Source organism: Drosophila navojoa, chromosome 3, assembly GCF_054131105.1.
Source record: "Drosophila navojoa isolate 15081-1374.11 chromosome 3, UAZ_NAV_1.0, whole genome shotgun sequence".
Classification (NCBI taxonomy): Eukaryota; Metazoa; Arthropoda; class Insecta; order Diptera; family Drosophilidae; genus Drosophila; species Drosophila navojoa.
In genome coordinates, this window is record NC_142891.1 from 27,737,021 (window position 1) to 27,752,310 (window position 15,290).

Here is a 15,290-nt window from a genome sequence, read left to right on the forward strand (position 1 = left end):
TTGAGTTGATAATAATGCCGAATTTGCTAAGGCTATAAGCTATCCATGGAATGAAATTGAGACGTTCTGTGTTAAATGAGAAAAGATTTCATCAAGTTTAATGCGGCCATCAAATATCTGCTATCCTCTCGGGGTAATTGCCAGCCTGCAAAGGGTATCTAGGCAACGTCTTATCCTCCGCTCCAGAGGCGACGCGAAACGCTTCCTTCACTCGGGCTGTCTTTTTGCTTGCTCACATTTATAAGCTGTGCGCAGCTATTCCTGCCCGGGGCTTGGAGTTTATCCCAGTTGCTCCTCGGATGCCTCGCAAGGCAAGTGCTCGATGGCATCTTTGTCTCTCTGTGGAATGGCTTCAACTTCCACTGCTCAGCGCTGATTTATTCGCCATGTTTTCTTACCTTTCAGCTGCATGCAGCGCTGCGTAAATCGTTATGGCCAAAAGAAATGCAAATAGAGAGAAATGGCCTTAAAGAATCCCTTTTAAGAAATTTCAAATGCAACAATGCAATTACTCTATGTATTTTTCTTCCTTTTCTTTGCCGCATTCAGCTTTGGCTTGAGCTACGAAATTAATTGCATATTTCGAGGCTAACGGCAGCTCATAAATACGTTGCGCCAAGCTAAAAAATAACTTTTTAATTAGTTAGTTACACAAACAACAACAAACAGCAAAATTGAGTGCAGCCGGGCGGCTGCTTTTGGCCAGTGGAGAAATTTAATAAATAAATTTGCCAATAAGCCAAAAATGCACTTTGGCCAGGCGGCAGACGACTTGCCAAGAGCAGTTTAAAATATGAATTAAGCGAGAAAAACACAACTATTCAACAGCAAGAACAACAGCAGCAGCAGCAGCAGCAGGAGAAGCTGCCGCAGCAGCAGGAAAAGCAGCAACAAGCTGGCAACATCAAAGTGCTAGAGTGGCCAGAGTGTTCAGGCATCGCTGCCTTGTTAGTGGCCAAAAATTATGACCATAATTTATCACACAGAGCAGCGGCACGGCTTGCTTAGAGAATACGTAAAGAATGCAACAGAGAGATAGAGAAAGAGCGAGAGACAAAGGGAGCATGCTTAATGGTATCGCTGCTGCAGGCTGCAGCAGCTAAGAACCACCTAAGCGCTGCGATTATATTTTAAGCGCAAACTTTTCCTCTTCTAGCGCTGACATACTGTAAATCTGTTCTGATCACAGAAAGTAATGCATGGCATGTGTTATGGTTAGTTAAGCTAGCTAGCTAGGGAAAGCTGAAAGAGTGCAGAATAATGGGTAGAGGTACTCATATACCAATTGTAAGGTGGCCTTTTTGCCCACCTTACATGTTGAATTATAGTTGTTGAGTTTATATGATATTTGTAGCAAGTAAGTTAATGAATTGAATTGAAGTGAATTATAGTCGTTAAGTTATATTATATTTTGTAGCGATTAAGTTAATGAATTGAAATGAACTGAATTGAATTTAATTGAATTGAATTGAATTGTATTTGGTTGATCTTTATAGTTGTTGAATTTGTATTATGATCATAGCGATTAAGTTGGATTGGATTGATTTTTGTAGCCATTAAGTTTATATCTTATAGTTGTTGTATATTTTTGGTAGATAGTAAGTTAGATAGTAAGCAGACTAAGCGTTAGTTTGTAAGATAGTAAGTAGATACAGGTGCCATAGCTATTAACTCTAGACAGTAAGCAAAATTCAAATTAGTGGGCGGGCACGCGATCAGCAATGCAACCGTGCGGCTTGAAAGCTCGCGGTGGTGGATTGCATTGCTGGTCGCGTGGTGAAATCTGGAGAGCGGGAGGGGAAGCTTGAAAGCTGCACGCAGATGGCAGTAAGTTTTTAGCTCTCGGTTTGAGCAGTCGGAGAAGAGAAAAGATAAGAAGAAAATAGAGAACTGATGGGCAAAGGGTAGAAGGTGTATGGTAATATATGAAATAAAATAAGAAAAATATATAGAAACAGTTGCGCATTTATTTGTAGTTAGTATGCTAACAATAATTCACTAACAATTATAACAATACTAACAGGTAGTTAGAACGAGGTCAAACCCCGTTCGCCAGAAGGTTAAAACTCTGGCATGCAAAAATCGCGTGGTCTGGAGTGAACGCCGGCGACAACGCTGGGCGTTCCTCGATCCGCGGTCTACCAATCGTAGTAGCCCCACTAATACCCCGCAATACGCCTTTGCAACCCCGACCCCAGCAATCTAGAGTGCGCTTGATCGCGCCACTCGATCGCTGCAGCCTTCCCACGTGCGAACGTGTAGGCGTGGTCGGCGAGTTCAGGGTGCGTGGCCGTTTGATACATAATAACTCCCCCACCCTCTCCTATTTCTCTAACCACGTAAAGTCCCGTATCTACTTACAAATTTCTTGTGAGTTATGGCCCTGGGCAGACTGAGACTCTGACCCCGGATGGAAAATAATGTAACCTTACACAATATCTTATACATATGTATAAGTAAGTGTAAATACAAATGACTTCGCTTATAGCGTTCGTTCGGCTATTAAAATTTAATGCTTTTTCTTGGTCAAACTCATCTGTTTATAATGTCTTCCGGGTAATATTGTATATATATTACTAAATAGCTATATATGATCAGCATTTGCTATTCAATTACATTCCATACTCCATACTCTAAACAAAACTAGAACAATGTGATATTTATGCTTGAATAATAACAATTAGTATTAATCACTATAATTATTGACTTCCTCCATTGGTTATTTTAATGAACATACCTACATCTATATATTATGTATTTAAAAGTAAATCTATCCGAGTTGCAGCTCAACTGATTATTCTCATGAATTCCATTTTACAGAAAACTACGAATTTTAAAGGAAACTTTTGTTCTATACAATATCACAAACATTCAAGTTTCAGTCTGAGGTCAGCACAAGGATCACATATACATATAAATAAATGAAGGACAGAAATGAACCAAACAAAACAGAAATGAACCAAAATGAACGTTAAGGTGTTTCTGTATAAAGCTTAATTACTTATTTCCAATGGAGAGCCGCAATCTAATAGCAATGAAAGCCTCTAATCTTTGACGTGGCAGCGGCATCAAGAGCGTGAAAGGGAGCTGGAGAATGCACCAAAAAGTAGGCAACGCCTTTCGACTGCATTCGACTACTAGGCCCTGCAGGGGTCCATTTCAGTGCGAAATTCGTTCCACAGTCTGAATATCTGTCTGTCTGTAGTCTGCCTGCGAGTCAGGCTGTTTGTCTGTCTGTCTGTCTGCCTGTTAGCAGGTTTGAGTGCTGTCTACAGCGTCTGACATGTTTTAAGCATAAGTGCAACGCATTTAGCTGTCAGAGCTGTGCGTCGACATTGGCGTTCCTCTTGGGTCTTCGCTCAACACGGCTATTGGTCTTGGCTGACTGCCCTGAGGGCCCCGGAACCAGGCGACGCACTGGACCCAGCCAGGCCTGTAGCGGACGCATTTCTGATAGTGCGCCGCAAATTGAAAACGAGTAAAAAAAGAACTTCAAGTGCAGCAAAAATGCTGAAGGACATTGTTCAGAGCGTCATTCGCCTCAGCCCCGATCTCCTCATCCTTGTCGCATGTGCATTAATAACGCTAGCATCCATTAAACGGCTCAGTTCCTGTGCCCCTCCGGCCTTGCTACCCGGAACCTCATGGCAACAGACGTTGGTAATGCGGCCCAGCTGGCCATAAAATTAACGCACAATATTAATACACACTCTCACACACACATACACACATTATTTTGTTGCAATGAAATTATTATTAAAACCAAACAACTGGCAAATGTGTGAGAGAAGAAAGCCCTGGGAGAATGAGCGAAAGCCCATGGCAAATACATTGTTGCTTATTGCAGACTCCCCAGTTTAATGCTTCGTGGGGTATATATATGTACATATATGTATATATTACATACCGATGTACATATATAGATTCCATTGACAGCTGCTGTTGCAGTCGCAGTTGCTTATCAGCTCCCATCCATCATTTCGATGCAAAAATACGCCTTTTTTTATTCATTTGACAATTCATTTAAATAGTCAGAGAAAGGGAATTAACTGTTGCACTGTGAAATTAAAATTTGTAATGAACGTTCTCCACTTAAGTGCCTATGTTAGCTAGGCTAAAGCGTTTGTAACACGCAAGAAATTTAGTTAGAATATTTTCATCTATGTTACCAATTTTCTTCAGAGACAGTCATCTGGATGAAGAGGTTTAATCTATCCATTGAGTAATTGTAGACTTATTGCATTATTATATAATTATTTATAAATAATCTATGTAGTTTAAAACTAGAGAAAGGTAGTCAACAATAATAAAATACGAATAATTATTAATATTAACGAACTTAGAGTACTTAAAGCTAACATATTTTATCTCAAAGAGTAGATTGTATCTATCATAAATATAAATATAGTAGAGCTGATGGCACACCCGATTGAATCTATTTACATTTTTGCAATATATGCCGTATTCTGTATCGTAAAAAAGGATTTTACTTAAGCAAAAGTTGATAAATTGAGTGAACTCTTAATGGGTTTTATTATCGAGAGGATAAATACAATACACTATTTTTTTTTTAAACGGATAAATTTTCATATGAATTACTATTTGAATGGATAGTTGTCTATCAAATGCATACAATCTATATCATAGATCTTTAAAGAAACAATATGTTTGTATATGAACTCCGGCAAACGCCTTAGAAGATACATACAATTATAGTATGCGACATAAATGTAGAGTGATATATACGGCCATATTAAGGTATATACGGTATATGTAGAAGTTTCTGTGTTCAGTGTGGGGTTTCATGATAATCTATAAATTCATGGAATTGCAGCGCATCGCATTCTCTCATAATGCCGTATTCACACATGCAAGCACACACACACGAACACACTTTTTGCACATTTTTCTTTTGCTGGGATTTATTCACTATAATTATGAACGATTTTGCGCACATATGGCATCGGCAGTGGCCATTTTATATCCATTCGTGCAACATCCGGCGGGAGGCACATAATTATAAAGTGCACTTGCAACATTTATTGCCAGTCATAAATCAAAAAGTTATCGAAATGGAAGCCAGAGAAGAGATAATCGCCGCGCGAGTCGGGGGCGACACTTTTTACAACTTATTGGACTAATCAGTATCAGTATACATACATATACACATATACATGTATGTATGTATACATATGTGTACATATCTGAATGTGTATGCATGTCATGTATGGCCGGGAGGGGTGATACAATCCGATAAGAGAGGGGTTACACATAAAGTAGCCCGCGACACGCGACACGCGACTTGTGCCGCATAGGAAACATTTCCAAGCGCATAAACAATGCTGTGCTGCGTGGCAACCCCCAAATACGAGAGAGGAAGAGAAGCAGCAGCAGCAGCAGCAGCAGCAGCAGCTGGAACAGCAGCCTCTGTGGTGGCAAGCCGGACCACGACTACGACTACGTCCGGCATTTGACAGCTTAGCGCCTCGCGAAGAGTTTGCCGGGTGGGGGGAAGCCGGACGAGTTGCTCGTCCAGTGTAGCACGAGAAAATTGCATGCCTCAGTGGCAGTTGCAATTTGCAATTGAGTTCTTTGGCTGGCAGGCGAACGCACATTGAGCTCTATGCGCTCCATGCTCTCCAGAGTGGGGATTACCCAATGGAGAGTGCTGGGTGCTACGCCACGGCACATTGGGCTAGGCCCGCAACAAGCACAAGGATGCGGGCGAGCGGCCGTCGAGTGGGGCGGCGGCAGTCGAATTTATGGCCAAGTGGAAGCGAGTCATGTGTCGCTTTGCATAAATTGCTCGACTTCTGTTTGGTTAGAATTAATGAGTGTGGGCGGGCCAGAGGCGGGCGGGCCAAATAGAGTGACTATAAAGTGAGACTATAAAGGAAGTGCCGCAAAGCGACGCATTTAAGCGAGTCAGAGTCGTAGAGAGTGAGACGAGATAAACAGAGAAAAGGAGAGGGTGCGGAGATTGTTGCCCAGGCACATAAACTCCACTCTTTATGTGATTCATTCTTCTTATCAAGCCATTGTAATTAATTAAATTAGAAAATCTCAAAGCCTGCACAACATTTGCAGCAGGTAAGTGGTTGATAAATGTTAAATAAATGTTTTTCATTTATATTTTCATGTATATTTTCTTATCTTCTTCGGAAATAGTTCATGAATCTTATATAAATGTTTCTCATTTACATGTTATTAAATATTTTCGTATCTTGGGAAGTAGTTAAAAAATTCTTATCATTTATATTTTCATATCTTTGAAATAGTTGATAAATTTTCCATAAATATATCCATCTATTTTATACTGACAATACTAAAGGAATATAATCTTATCTTGGAGAATTCTCAGTCGTTTTGCGCTAAAATCTTCTTTATTTTTGCCTTAAAAGCTGTCATTTGCTCAAGCCATTTTCCCATTCTTAACTCTTTTAATTGCTCGCTCAGAATTTATTCTCTTGCATATTAAAATCTTATTTATTTAAATTTTTGGTTTCCTGTCTTTTAGCTGATCCTTCTCTAGGCTTATATTTAATCTTCTTCGATTTTGTCCTCAGATACGTTACACACTCTCTTGAGTAGAGCCGCATTTGCATTTACTGTTTCATGCCGAATTTTCACCTTTTATTTCAATAATTTTCTCAAATGTTTTTAACCTTTTTTTCTCCTTTCAATTTCCATTTATATTTTCTGTCGTTGTCCCTCTCCCTCTTATCCCCCATTAGCCATGAGCCGCTAGCCACCCTCGTGGCACCGTCCCTTGACCATGTTTGACTGCCTGCATTACAAATACGAAAAGCACTGCAGTTGACACTCCGCTCCGGTTGCCCAGGTTTGTTGAGCGGCCATAAGTAGACTTCAGTGGATGCCAGAGGCCTGGTTCTGGCCTGCCTCAGTTCCGGCTCAGTTGTCGGGCAATTTTTGTTGTTTGGTGCCGAGCGCATTTCAATTTACAAATGACTCAAAATGCCTGTGGCAAGCGCATGAGGGCGAGCTCACAATGCGTTGTCAGGGCAACAATTTTTAATTCAATTCCATTAAAAGTCGCAAAAGATGCTGAGCACAGCTGTGCGAAAAGTATTTCTCTTGCTATTCGCGCTGTCTCCCACATTCTCCAGCGGAAAACTAATGAAGCGCGCAGTGCCAAAGCGAGGATTGATTGCTCCCCGGAGGCGCCGATGGCAGTGGCTGCCACTTGACGCAAAGAAAACAGTAAAATTGATGCAATCACCAGGGCCAAAAGCCAAACTCAACCCCCTGATAAATCCAAAACTAGCAACCTCCCTGCTGCCTGGCTGCACTGCTCAGCCCCGACTGCACTTTCATGGGTGTTTGATAATTTCTACTCTGTAGGATTTCCCGAACAGGACGAACCGGAGGCACTCCCCCGAAGGGAGCAGCTGCATAATAAGACTTGTTAAGTTGCCCGCTCGTTAAGATAAGTGAGCCGGCAAATGGCGACAAGTGCGAACCCGAAACATGCCACAATGATTACCAGCTTTGGATATGCGGATATGGGGTGTGCGCATGTGGCTGCCGAGGAATGAACCCTCGGGGCAGGTCTCACACATAATGTATTCTCGCTGAAGTCTCAGATAAGCTGTACTTTGAATATCTAATCGATATAAATGTGGCAGTTGAAGCGTTTAGATGTAGTAAAATCGATTGTCAGGAACTCGGGAAATATTTAGTGTCTAAAAAATGGAAGAAAATGGCACGGCTTACGATCAAGCTCTGTTATATCAGCAATAATAAATAAGAATATATGATACATAAAGTCTCAATTTAGATATATTTTAAATTCATTTGTAGAATTGGGGTACGCACGACTGCTTGCACCAAATCTATATTCTTGAATATAAACTACTTTATAATTATATATTATGCTATGGTAAGAATATCTAAATAAAAAGTGTAGCATTTTTTTCGAAATTCGAATAGTTTTCAAGGTGTTTCAGAGAAAGATACTTTAATGGAAAAATCAATTCGGGCTATCGAAAGTTATCTAATTGATCATCCATATAAATTGGTTTTTATCTAAAATTTATTTCCGGTGCAAAGAAAATGATAGTTATTATAAATATTTCAGTAGGAAAAACTATTACTAAATCTAAAAAAATGTATATAATTTTTAGATTAATTTAGATATCCTCTCACCTCAATGTACCCCTGGACGCTGTCGCACTGCTGGAGCACCAGAATGCTCGGATTAGCCTTCAGCTCGTCCGGGGAGCAAGGCGATAGGAATCCGCTGTCGGCGTCGCTGTGCGTGGAGAGCGGGCGGGGCTTACGTATCTTGTACTGGACGTGGCGGCTGGGCACGGGCCCCGGATTGAAGAGCACGTAGTTAGACTCGATAGGCACCGTGTGGGCGCGCTGATCCTTGCGCTGCTGCTGCAACAGTTTCTGCAGATGCAGCATGTGATCGGTGGTAACCAGCTCCGAGATGGCGCGCTGCTCCACTGCGGATTTCTGATTGGTCTTCTTGGCTGCAGGACGAAAGGGCGACAGATTCAGAAATGTGAGCTTCTTCTTCAGTGACTGCTGCTGCTGCTGCTGCTGCTGGGTCGCACTGGAGCTGCTGCTGGAGCTGGCCGAGTTTGTGGATGTGGAGGACTCGACAAGTGCCGTTGAGGTGGTTTCCGTGTCCTTCGACTCCTGGCTGTTGGACATGCTGGGCGCCGACTCGCACTCGTTCAGCTGCTGCTGCTGCTGCTGCTGCTGCCGCTCCAGCTTGGCATGCACGAGCTGCTCATTGCTGAATGGATTGGGTATGCCAATGTCCGGTGGGGCCGGCTCCATTTCAAAGTCCGCCGGATCGATGACAAAGTAATTGTGATGCTCAAAGCTGGGCAAGGCACAAGCGCTGCCTTCCGTCTCGGCCTCTGCCTCGCAGGACGTCTCGATGATAATCGTCTCCTCGAGCTCATCACCATCGTAAATGACCTCGGGCACCAGCTCCTCGTCCTCACACACCAAGTGCTGCCGCGAGCTGAACAGGGGATCCCGCAGTCCATGGTGCGCATTGCCAGGATAGCGCAGCGCCTTCTCATTGATGAAGTCCACCGGATCGAACAGGCAGTAGTTGTCCATGTGCGAGGTCGCCGCCTTGCGCTGGCGCACCGGCAGGTTCTTCAGCTTCTCCGTGTAATCAGCCGCGTCGTCCTCGTTGTTGTTGGCCAGCTCGGGGGCCGGCGGCGGCGGGGACAGCTCCTGGCTGAGCTGCATGTCCTGGCTGGCAGGCGCCGCCTGCAACGACTTCTGCGAGCCGCGATGCAACGTGGCAAACAGGCCGCGCGCTATGCAGTTCTTCAGCTCCGTGACACGCCCCTTGTAGGGGCTTGACTGCGCCGAGCTGCTTACGGCGAGCTCCTCGAGCCCGAGCTGTTTGCTCAGCTCCTTGCGCTCCTTTTTGCTAAGCACCACTTTGCCCCGACTGGGAGTGTTCGGCGCCGAGTGCAGCAGCCGCGACTCCCTCGACGGGATTTGCGAGAGCGGCGGCGGCGTGGGCGGAGCAGCGGGCTGCCGATATTCGTCCCGCGCCACCGCCGGCACCACCGTACTGACGGCATAGCTAACGGGCAGCTCGCTGCAGCTGTGCGCCACTTGGCTGAATTCCAGCTCCATGTAGTTGGCAGTCTTCGAGTGCAGCGTTTTCTGTGCCTTGGGTCGGGCGCCACGGTGCAGCTGTTGCAGCTGCTGGTGCTGCGGCTGCTGCTGCTGCTCCTCCTCCTCGTTGGCATTGCGATCGGAACGTCTCGACATGTTTGCTTCCACTCATTATGGGCGGGCACTCGCCCACATTGTTCACTTTTTCGCTACTCGATTTTGTTTTGCTTTTTTTTTTCCTTTAACACTTTTTAATTTGATTTTTTTGTTCACTGTTCATAAAATTAATGGTTTCATAAATCTTCAGCTCGGCTCGACCCGGTCAAAAAATATCTACACAGGCGTTAATGGGATTTAGCTGGCAGTTTGAGTATTTTTTTCAGCTTGGGCCCAGTTAAGAGCAAAAAATAAAAAAGGGCGCACGCTTTGTACATTTGTTTTGTAATTGGATTTTTGAGCTGATGCATGTCAAAGTTAAATTAAAACTGACGACTGGACTGCTCCGCCAGCCAAACAAGAGTTTTCTATTTGTTTTCTGCCCAGTTCCGCCGGAATTGTTGTTGCTGTTGCTGATGCTGATGCTGGGCAGCCCCGAGGCAAAGTCATGGTCATGAACGGAAGGCGGGGGCGTGGTTTTGTCTGTTTTTGAGTGATGCATACAAACGGCTGCCGCAGCCACTCGAGCGCTTTATAATTTGTCTACAAAAGCAATTAACAGCGAAAGGAACTGCCCAAGGAAGCGAGGCAAGCGGAGCAGGACATCCGTAAAAAGGGATTTTACTATATCATTGTATGAAGCTGAATATGATCTCTAATGTGCGAAATCAACAACCGTGAAGAGAAATGTCTTAGCGATAAGCTACCAAAGATAAGCACACATAGAAATTAATAATGTTTGCCCAATTTAATTTTAATATACACAATAAAGATAAAATACAAGGAATAAGCACATATAAATCAATTCATGAAAATTTACAACTTTCCTCAGAAACAAATTCATACTACTAACAAAACAAGTGCGTAAATATGATAAATAAACTCTCCATACATAAACTACGTCAATCAAGCCGTGTTTCATATTTTCAGATAAGTACAATAAATCCAAGAAATTTATAGAATGATAAAAAGTTGATTTAAATTTACAAAAGTAAATTCAAATACTTAAATATTCGTTTTATTTTTGTTAGACCTTCCAAAAGCACGAACTAATCCTTAGAGATTAAGCAACAAATATAACAGATAAACAAAAAGTAATAAATAAATAAAACACAATTTCCCGTTCCACAACTAAATTCTCTGAAGTATTATTTAGCGCATTTAACATTTCAAACACACATAAATCATAGTTTGTATCTCATTTTCGCTACAAATTGTGAACATTTTATTTATCCAGAAGAAAAACATTTGAATTAAACTGAAAATGCAGCTGAAGAAAAACCACAAGGCCACAAAATTTACTTAAAAGCTGTGGCTGGAAAAGCAAAAATAATTTGAATTGCAGAAATTGAAGGGAATCCAATGCAATGCAAATGCCAAAAAGGAACAATTTAAAGGCGTGTCAAAAGTTGAATATTTAATGCGAAACAGAAACGAAAATGCAGCAGGGAAATGCTGAAAAATCAATGCACTTTAAGGAATCGACAAGACTGCTAATGTCAGTCAGTCAAGCTTCTCTTTGAAGCTTGTGAGCTCAGCTCAGGACTTTGGAAGGCTTGAATATATCCTGCTGCCTTAATGATCCACAGCATCTCTGATGAAGAATTTTCACTCAAAGCCGCAACACCTTGTGGCATGCAATGTATTCCATTCATTCCTTGGCCTCTCTCTCTCTCTCTCTGGTTTCGTCTCCCTATACACAAAAAGTACAAACTGTATTTAGATGCCAAGCAATTGGAAAAACTTTCATTGCCATTAACAACAACTGCAAATTGAAGCCTGCCTCAGGTGAGAGAGGCAGTGAGCCAACGAGTTGCATAATTGCTGGCACCTGATCAAATTAAATGGCCTGCAAAAGCGTCTGGCCTCAGTGGAAAAACTGCCACGGAAATGGCGAGGTCAGTGAAGTGGTCAAAGCGAAAATTGCTCCATCCCAAGGGACTATTACTTGGTTCCAGGACTGTTTATTATTGAAGAGGCAATAAATAAGAGATAAAGGGAAGAAAACAAATATATAAAAAAGCAGATTTTAGTTGAAACAAAGCCGAAATATCTGTAGAAGATCAAGCATACCATTCAGTCTAAAATGTGGGGTATTGAAAAGGCCGGCCAACTTGCTAAAAGGCAATCTTTAAGGTTCTAAGAAGCAGTTAGACGGGTTAACAGACAGTCGAGGTATCGTTTCACCTATTAACTCTGACGATTTCAAAGGCAACCCTCGCAAAAACTATTTTCCCTTAATGCATCAAAAGTGGGCCATAAAGTATAAAAGTAGTTTGCAATTTAAATGTAAATTTTTAATTGAATTGCAAAGCAGCGAATTGAAGCAAGGCCAAGGGAATGGGAGCAGGGGCAGCGGTCGGGACTGGGACTGGGGCTAGGGCAGAGGAGACCCAGCTGCTGCAGCTACCTGCTGTAAGTGGGCCAAGAATTTGTTTATTAAGCTAATTAGAAGTTGGCGCTCGTTTGCCAGGAGCAGCTGCTGCTCCAGCTGTGGCCGGCCAACTGGCGTACTGGACCAATGGCCGACACTTTAAATACCCTAGTCACTGGCCCGGCTGCCACCTGCAGCACTTGGACAGCTGCTGGTAGAGTTGACAAAATACTTGTCGAGATCTGTCCAGTTGCTTTAGATGTAGTTGTTGTTGTAATTGCTGCGCTTCAAGTTTTGAAAGCCGCAACTCGACTGCGGCTTTTGTGAGTTCTTGCAGAAAAATCACAGACCACGACCGTGCCCCTCCCACAACTCTCTCTCTCTCTCTCTCTTTCACTCCCTTCCTCTAAGTAACTCGTGTTACGCCCCCTCTGCTCGGCTGGTCATCAAGCGGCAAACTTTACGAGTTGATAGCTGAAATAAAGTGGAGCATGCATTTGCAGTGCTCTCCACTCACTGGCTCGCCCTCTCACACCCGGCCAACAATAATAAGGACTTTAGCTAGCGACTCCAGCTCCCCCTCGCCCGCCTCCGCCACTCCCTCCCATTATTGCTACCACTTCATGACATCATTTTATTTGCACTCAATCTCAGTCGTTGCGCCGCCTGCGCAAACTTTCCCACAAAGTTGGTTAGAAATGCTTTTGATTCGGCGTTAGTTATTCACTCTCTCTCTCTTCTCTGCCTGTCTCTTTCAGTTGCAGTTCTATTATTTCTTTCTTTCTGTTTTCTGTTAGCTTTCTTTTCAGCACTCAAATGCCGCTGCGAAATGGTCGTCGAGAAGCGAGAGTTACGAGAACCATGAAAATCATTGAGATACCCTAAATGACTCAATAGCAGATTGAAGATTGAAGCTGACGGGGGAAATTATTGAATTATGATTGCTTCATGCTTGACATTGCTTAACTTTCTACATTAAGGATCTCACTTATGTTTGGATATAATTATTTATTATTTTTATTCGAATTTTCTATTCAAATCAAACGTTAAAGATAAAGAATTCATCTTATAACCCGCACTAATCTGCCTAGCTTTTTTATTTAGCAATTCTATTTCTGTTTTAATAAGTTGGAACACTAAGTTTAGGCCGAGATTCGTTCTTCAAACTGATTCATTTATTGAGATGAATATTCAATTCAGCTCGAAAAGTAAATCGAAGTCAATAGTATTGGATTCTTGTAAGGATTGAAATTGAGCCTTTACAATATTTTTATTTTTGTTATTCATATTTTTGCATTTAGCTATTAATACTCAAATTTTTTACTATTTTTATAAATTAGTTATGGTTTAACCTTAAGCTACAATCAGATGCCTCAATTATAATATAATGGCTTAGCATACATTTATTTTTACTCCCCTAGTTCTAATCTAGATTAGGCCAAAAGCCGAACAAAGCTCAGAGAAAAACCAACGTACCCATTTTTCTCTCAGTATAGTGTATAATAAAGTGGCAAAGTCTGTTGTTGTACGCGCCGAAATGTTGCAAAAGTGAGTGGAGCTGAGAGAAAGAGACAGAATGTGTGCAACTGAGATAGATAGACACATTGAGTGCGAGATGGAGGAAAAACTACGTGCGTATGACAGTTTGAAACACTTCTAAAGACTTTTGAGTTATGCCGCGAGAGGCGTCAAAATGTGGCATGTACTAAAACTTTCTGGGGTTTACTATTCTATTTTTTAGTATTTACAAAACTGGGAAAGGGATGTAAAAATTTGTCTGTGAGCGGAAAAGCGAGCAATCCTGAAACAAAAAAATCTATGTGCAATTCAATTAAAGCTCAATTTGCAAGCAGGCGTCGTATTTTTGTTAGTTAACGACCGAATCCGGGTAGACAATGTTTTGTGGGTGCGAGGGGGTGTGTAGGGAGTGTGTGTGTGCAGCCACCCCTGGGGAGGAAACGCAAGGACCGGGCTGGCTGCTGCTCGCATTTAATAAGACTCATCAGTGCAAACGGAAATCGCTTGAGGAAATTGTATGTTTTAAGCAAAAGGAAAAGCATACATAATAAACTCATATAAAAGATTGTTGCATGCTGCGAGAGGTGGAGCAAAAGACAAGAGGAGGTAGAAGGACGGGAGGAAGAGGCGAGCTATGGGACAGGACAAGCTTGCAGCCCGACACATTCACGGAGAGGGGGACATGAAGAAATAGCCCCAGGCGGACAAGACGCAGAAAGCGAATATTATTAAAAAAAAAAAAAAAAAAAGAAAGCAAAACGAAAAGGCAATGAAAAAACAAAACTGGAAAGCGACGAAGAATCCAGTCATAAAATTTATTAAATGCCCAAAAGTATGACAGCTATAGACAATTTATGGGCGGGGTAGGTGGAGGTTCTCTCGAAAATAAAAACATAGGCAAAGGAAATATGGAAATTAGTTTGCCAAGGATGCGCGTCGCAATAAGGTAGAAAAATCTGTGTGTGGATAGAACTTCAGTTGGAATATAATCAAAATCTGTGAGTTTCCCTATTGGGCGGCAGAAAGTAGAGTAAGTATACTTAAGCAGAGTAAATAAATGCTGAGCTTTTAATAAATTAAATTTGAAAGACCAATTCGTTTTCTACTAAACATTAAATATTCATGGAAAATATTCGAATAGAGAAATAAGAGTTAGCATTGCACTATGGGTAAAATTTTTTTTGGCATTTATTCAAAAAAAATTTTGTTTACAATTTAAAATTTTCTTTTATTTATTGAATATATATACTTCAACTAGATTGAATAGTATTTCTTTTTTAATTTAGGGACTACCATTAATATTTTACACATACTCAAAGTCAGCTGTTGCATAGTTGCGTTTGATATATAAAAAGCGTGGGAAATTTTGTTCAACTTGCAATTAAAGTGGAGCTTTTGTGTAAACATAAACAAAAGAAAGTGTATAATGGAAAACGTACCTAATGGTATGTACAATAAGTTATTGCTATTACTTTTTGATTGTAATTGTGTTATTGTCCAGTTGTCCAGTGTGTTGTCTATGTGTATTTTTAGCTAAAAATTAACAAATGTACTTGTGTTCCGTGGAGTATTACTTTTGTGCAGCACACCACTTCACAGAGGTTTGATATAACCGTTGTTGTGT

The 15,290-nt window shown here is 41.8% G+C and overlaps 1 protein-coding gene across 5 annotated transcripts in view; it reads right to left on the reverse strand.

Moving 5' to 3' along the window:
- The window catches only part of sick (sickie), a 274,376-nt gene that overhangs the window by 177,025 nt on the left and 82,061 nt on the right, over window positions 1-15,290 (reverse strand). For 2 of the 5 annotated variants that reach the window (XM_089258230.1, XM_089258228.1), the window contains exon 2: window positions 8,167-9,951. The exons of 2 other annotated variants lie outside the window; for them this stretch is intronic. In XM_089258230.1, the coding sequence (XP_089114356.1) occupies window positions 8,167-9,774 (1,608 nt within the window). In that variant the 5' untranslated portion in view covers window positions 9,775-9,951. Of the gene's footprint in view, window positions 1-8,166; window positions 9,977-15,290 lie in introns of all 5 variants that reach the window. One more of the 5 variants, XM_089258229.1, reaches the window with a different exon arrangement.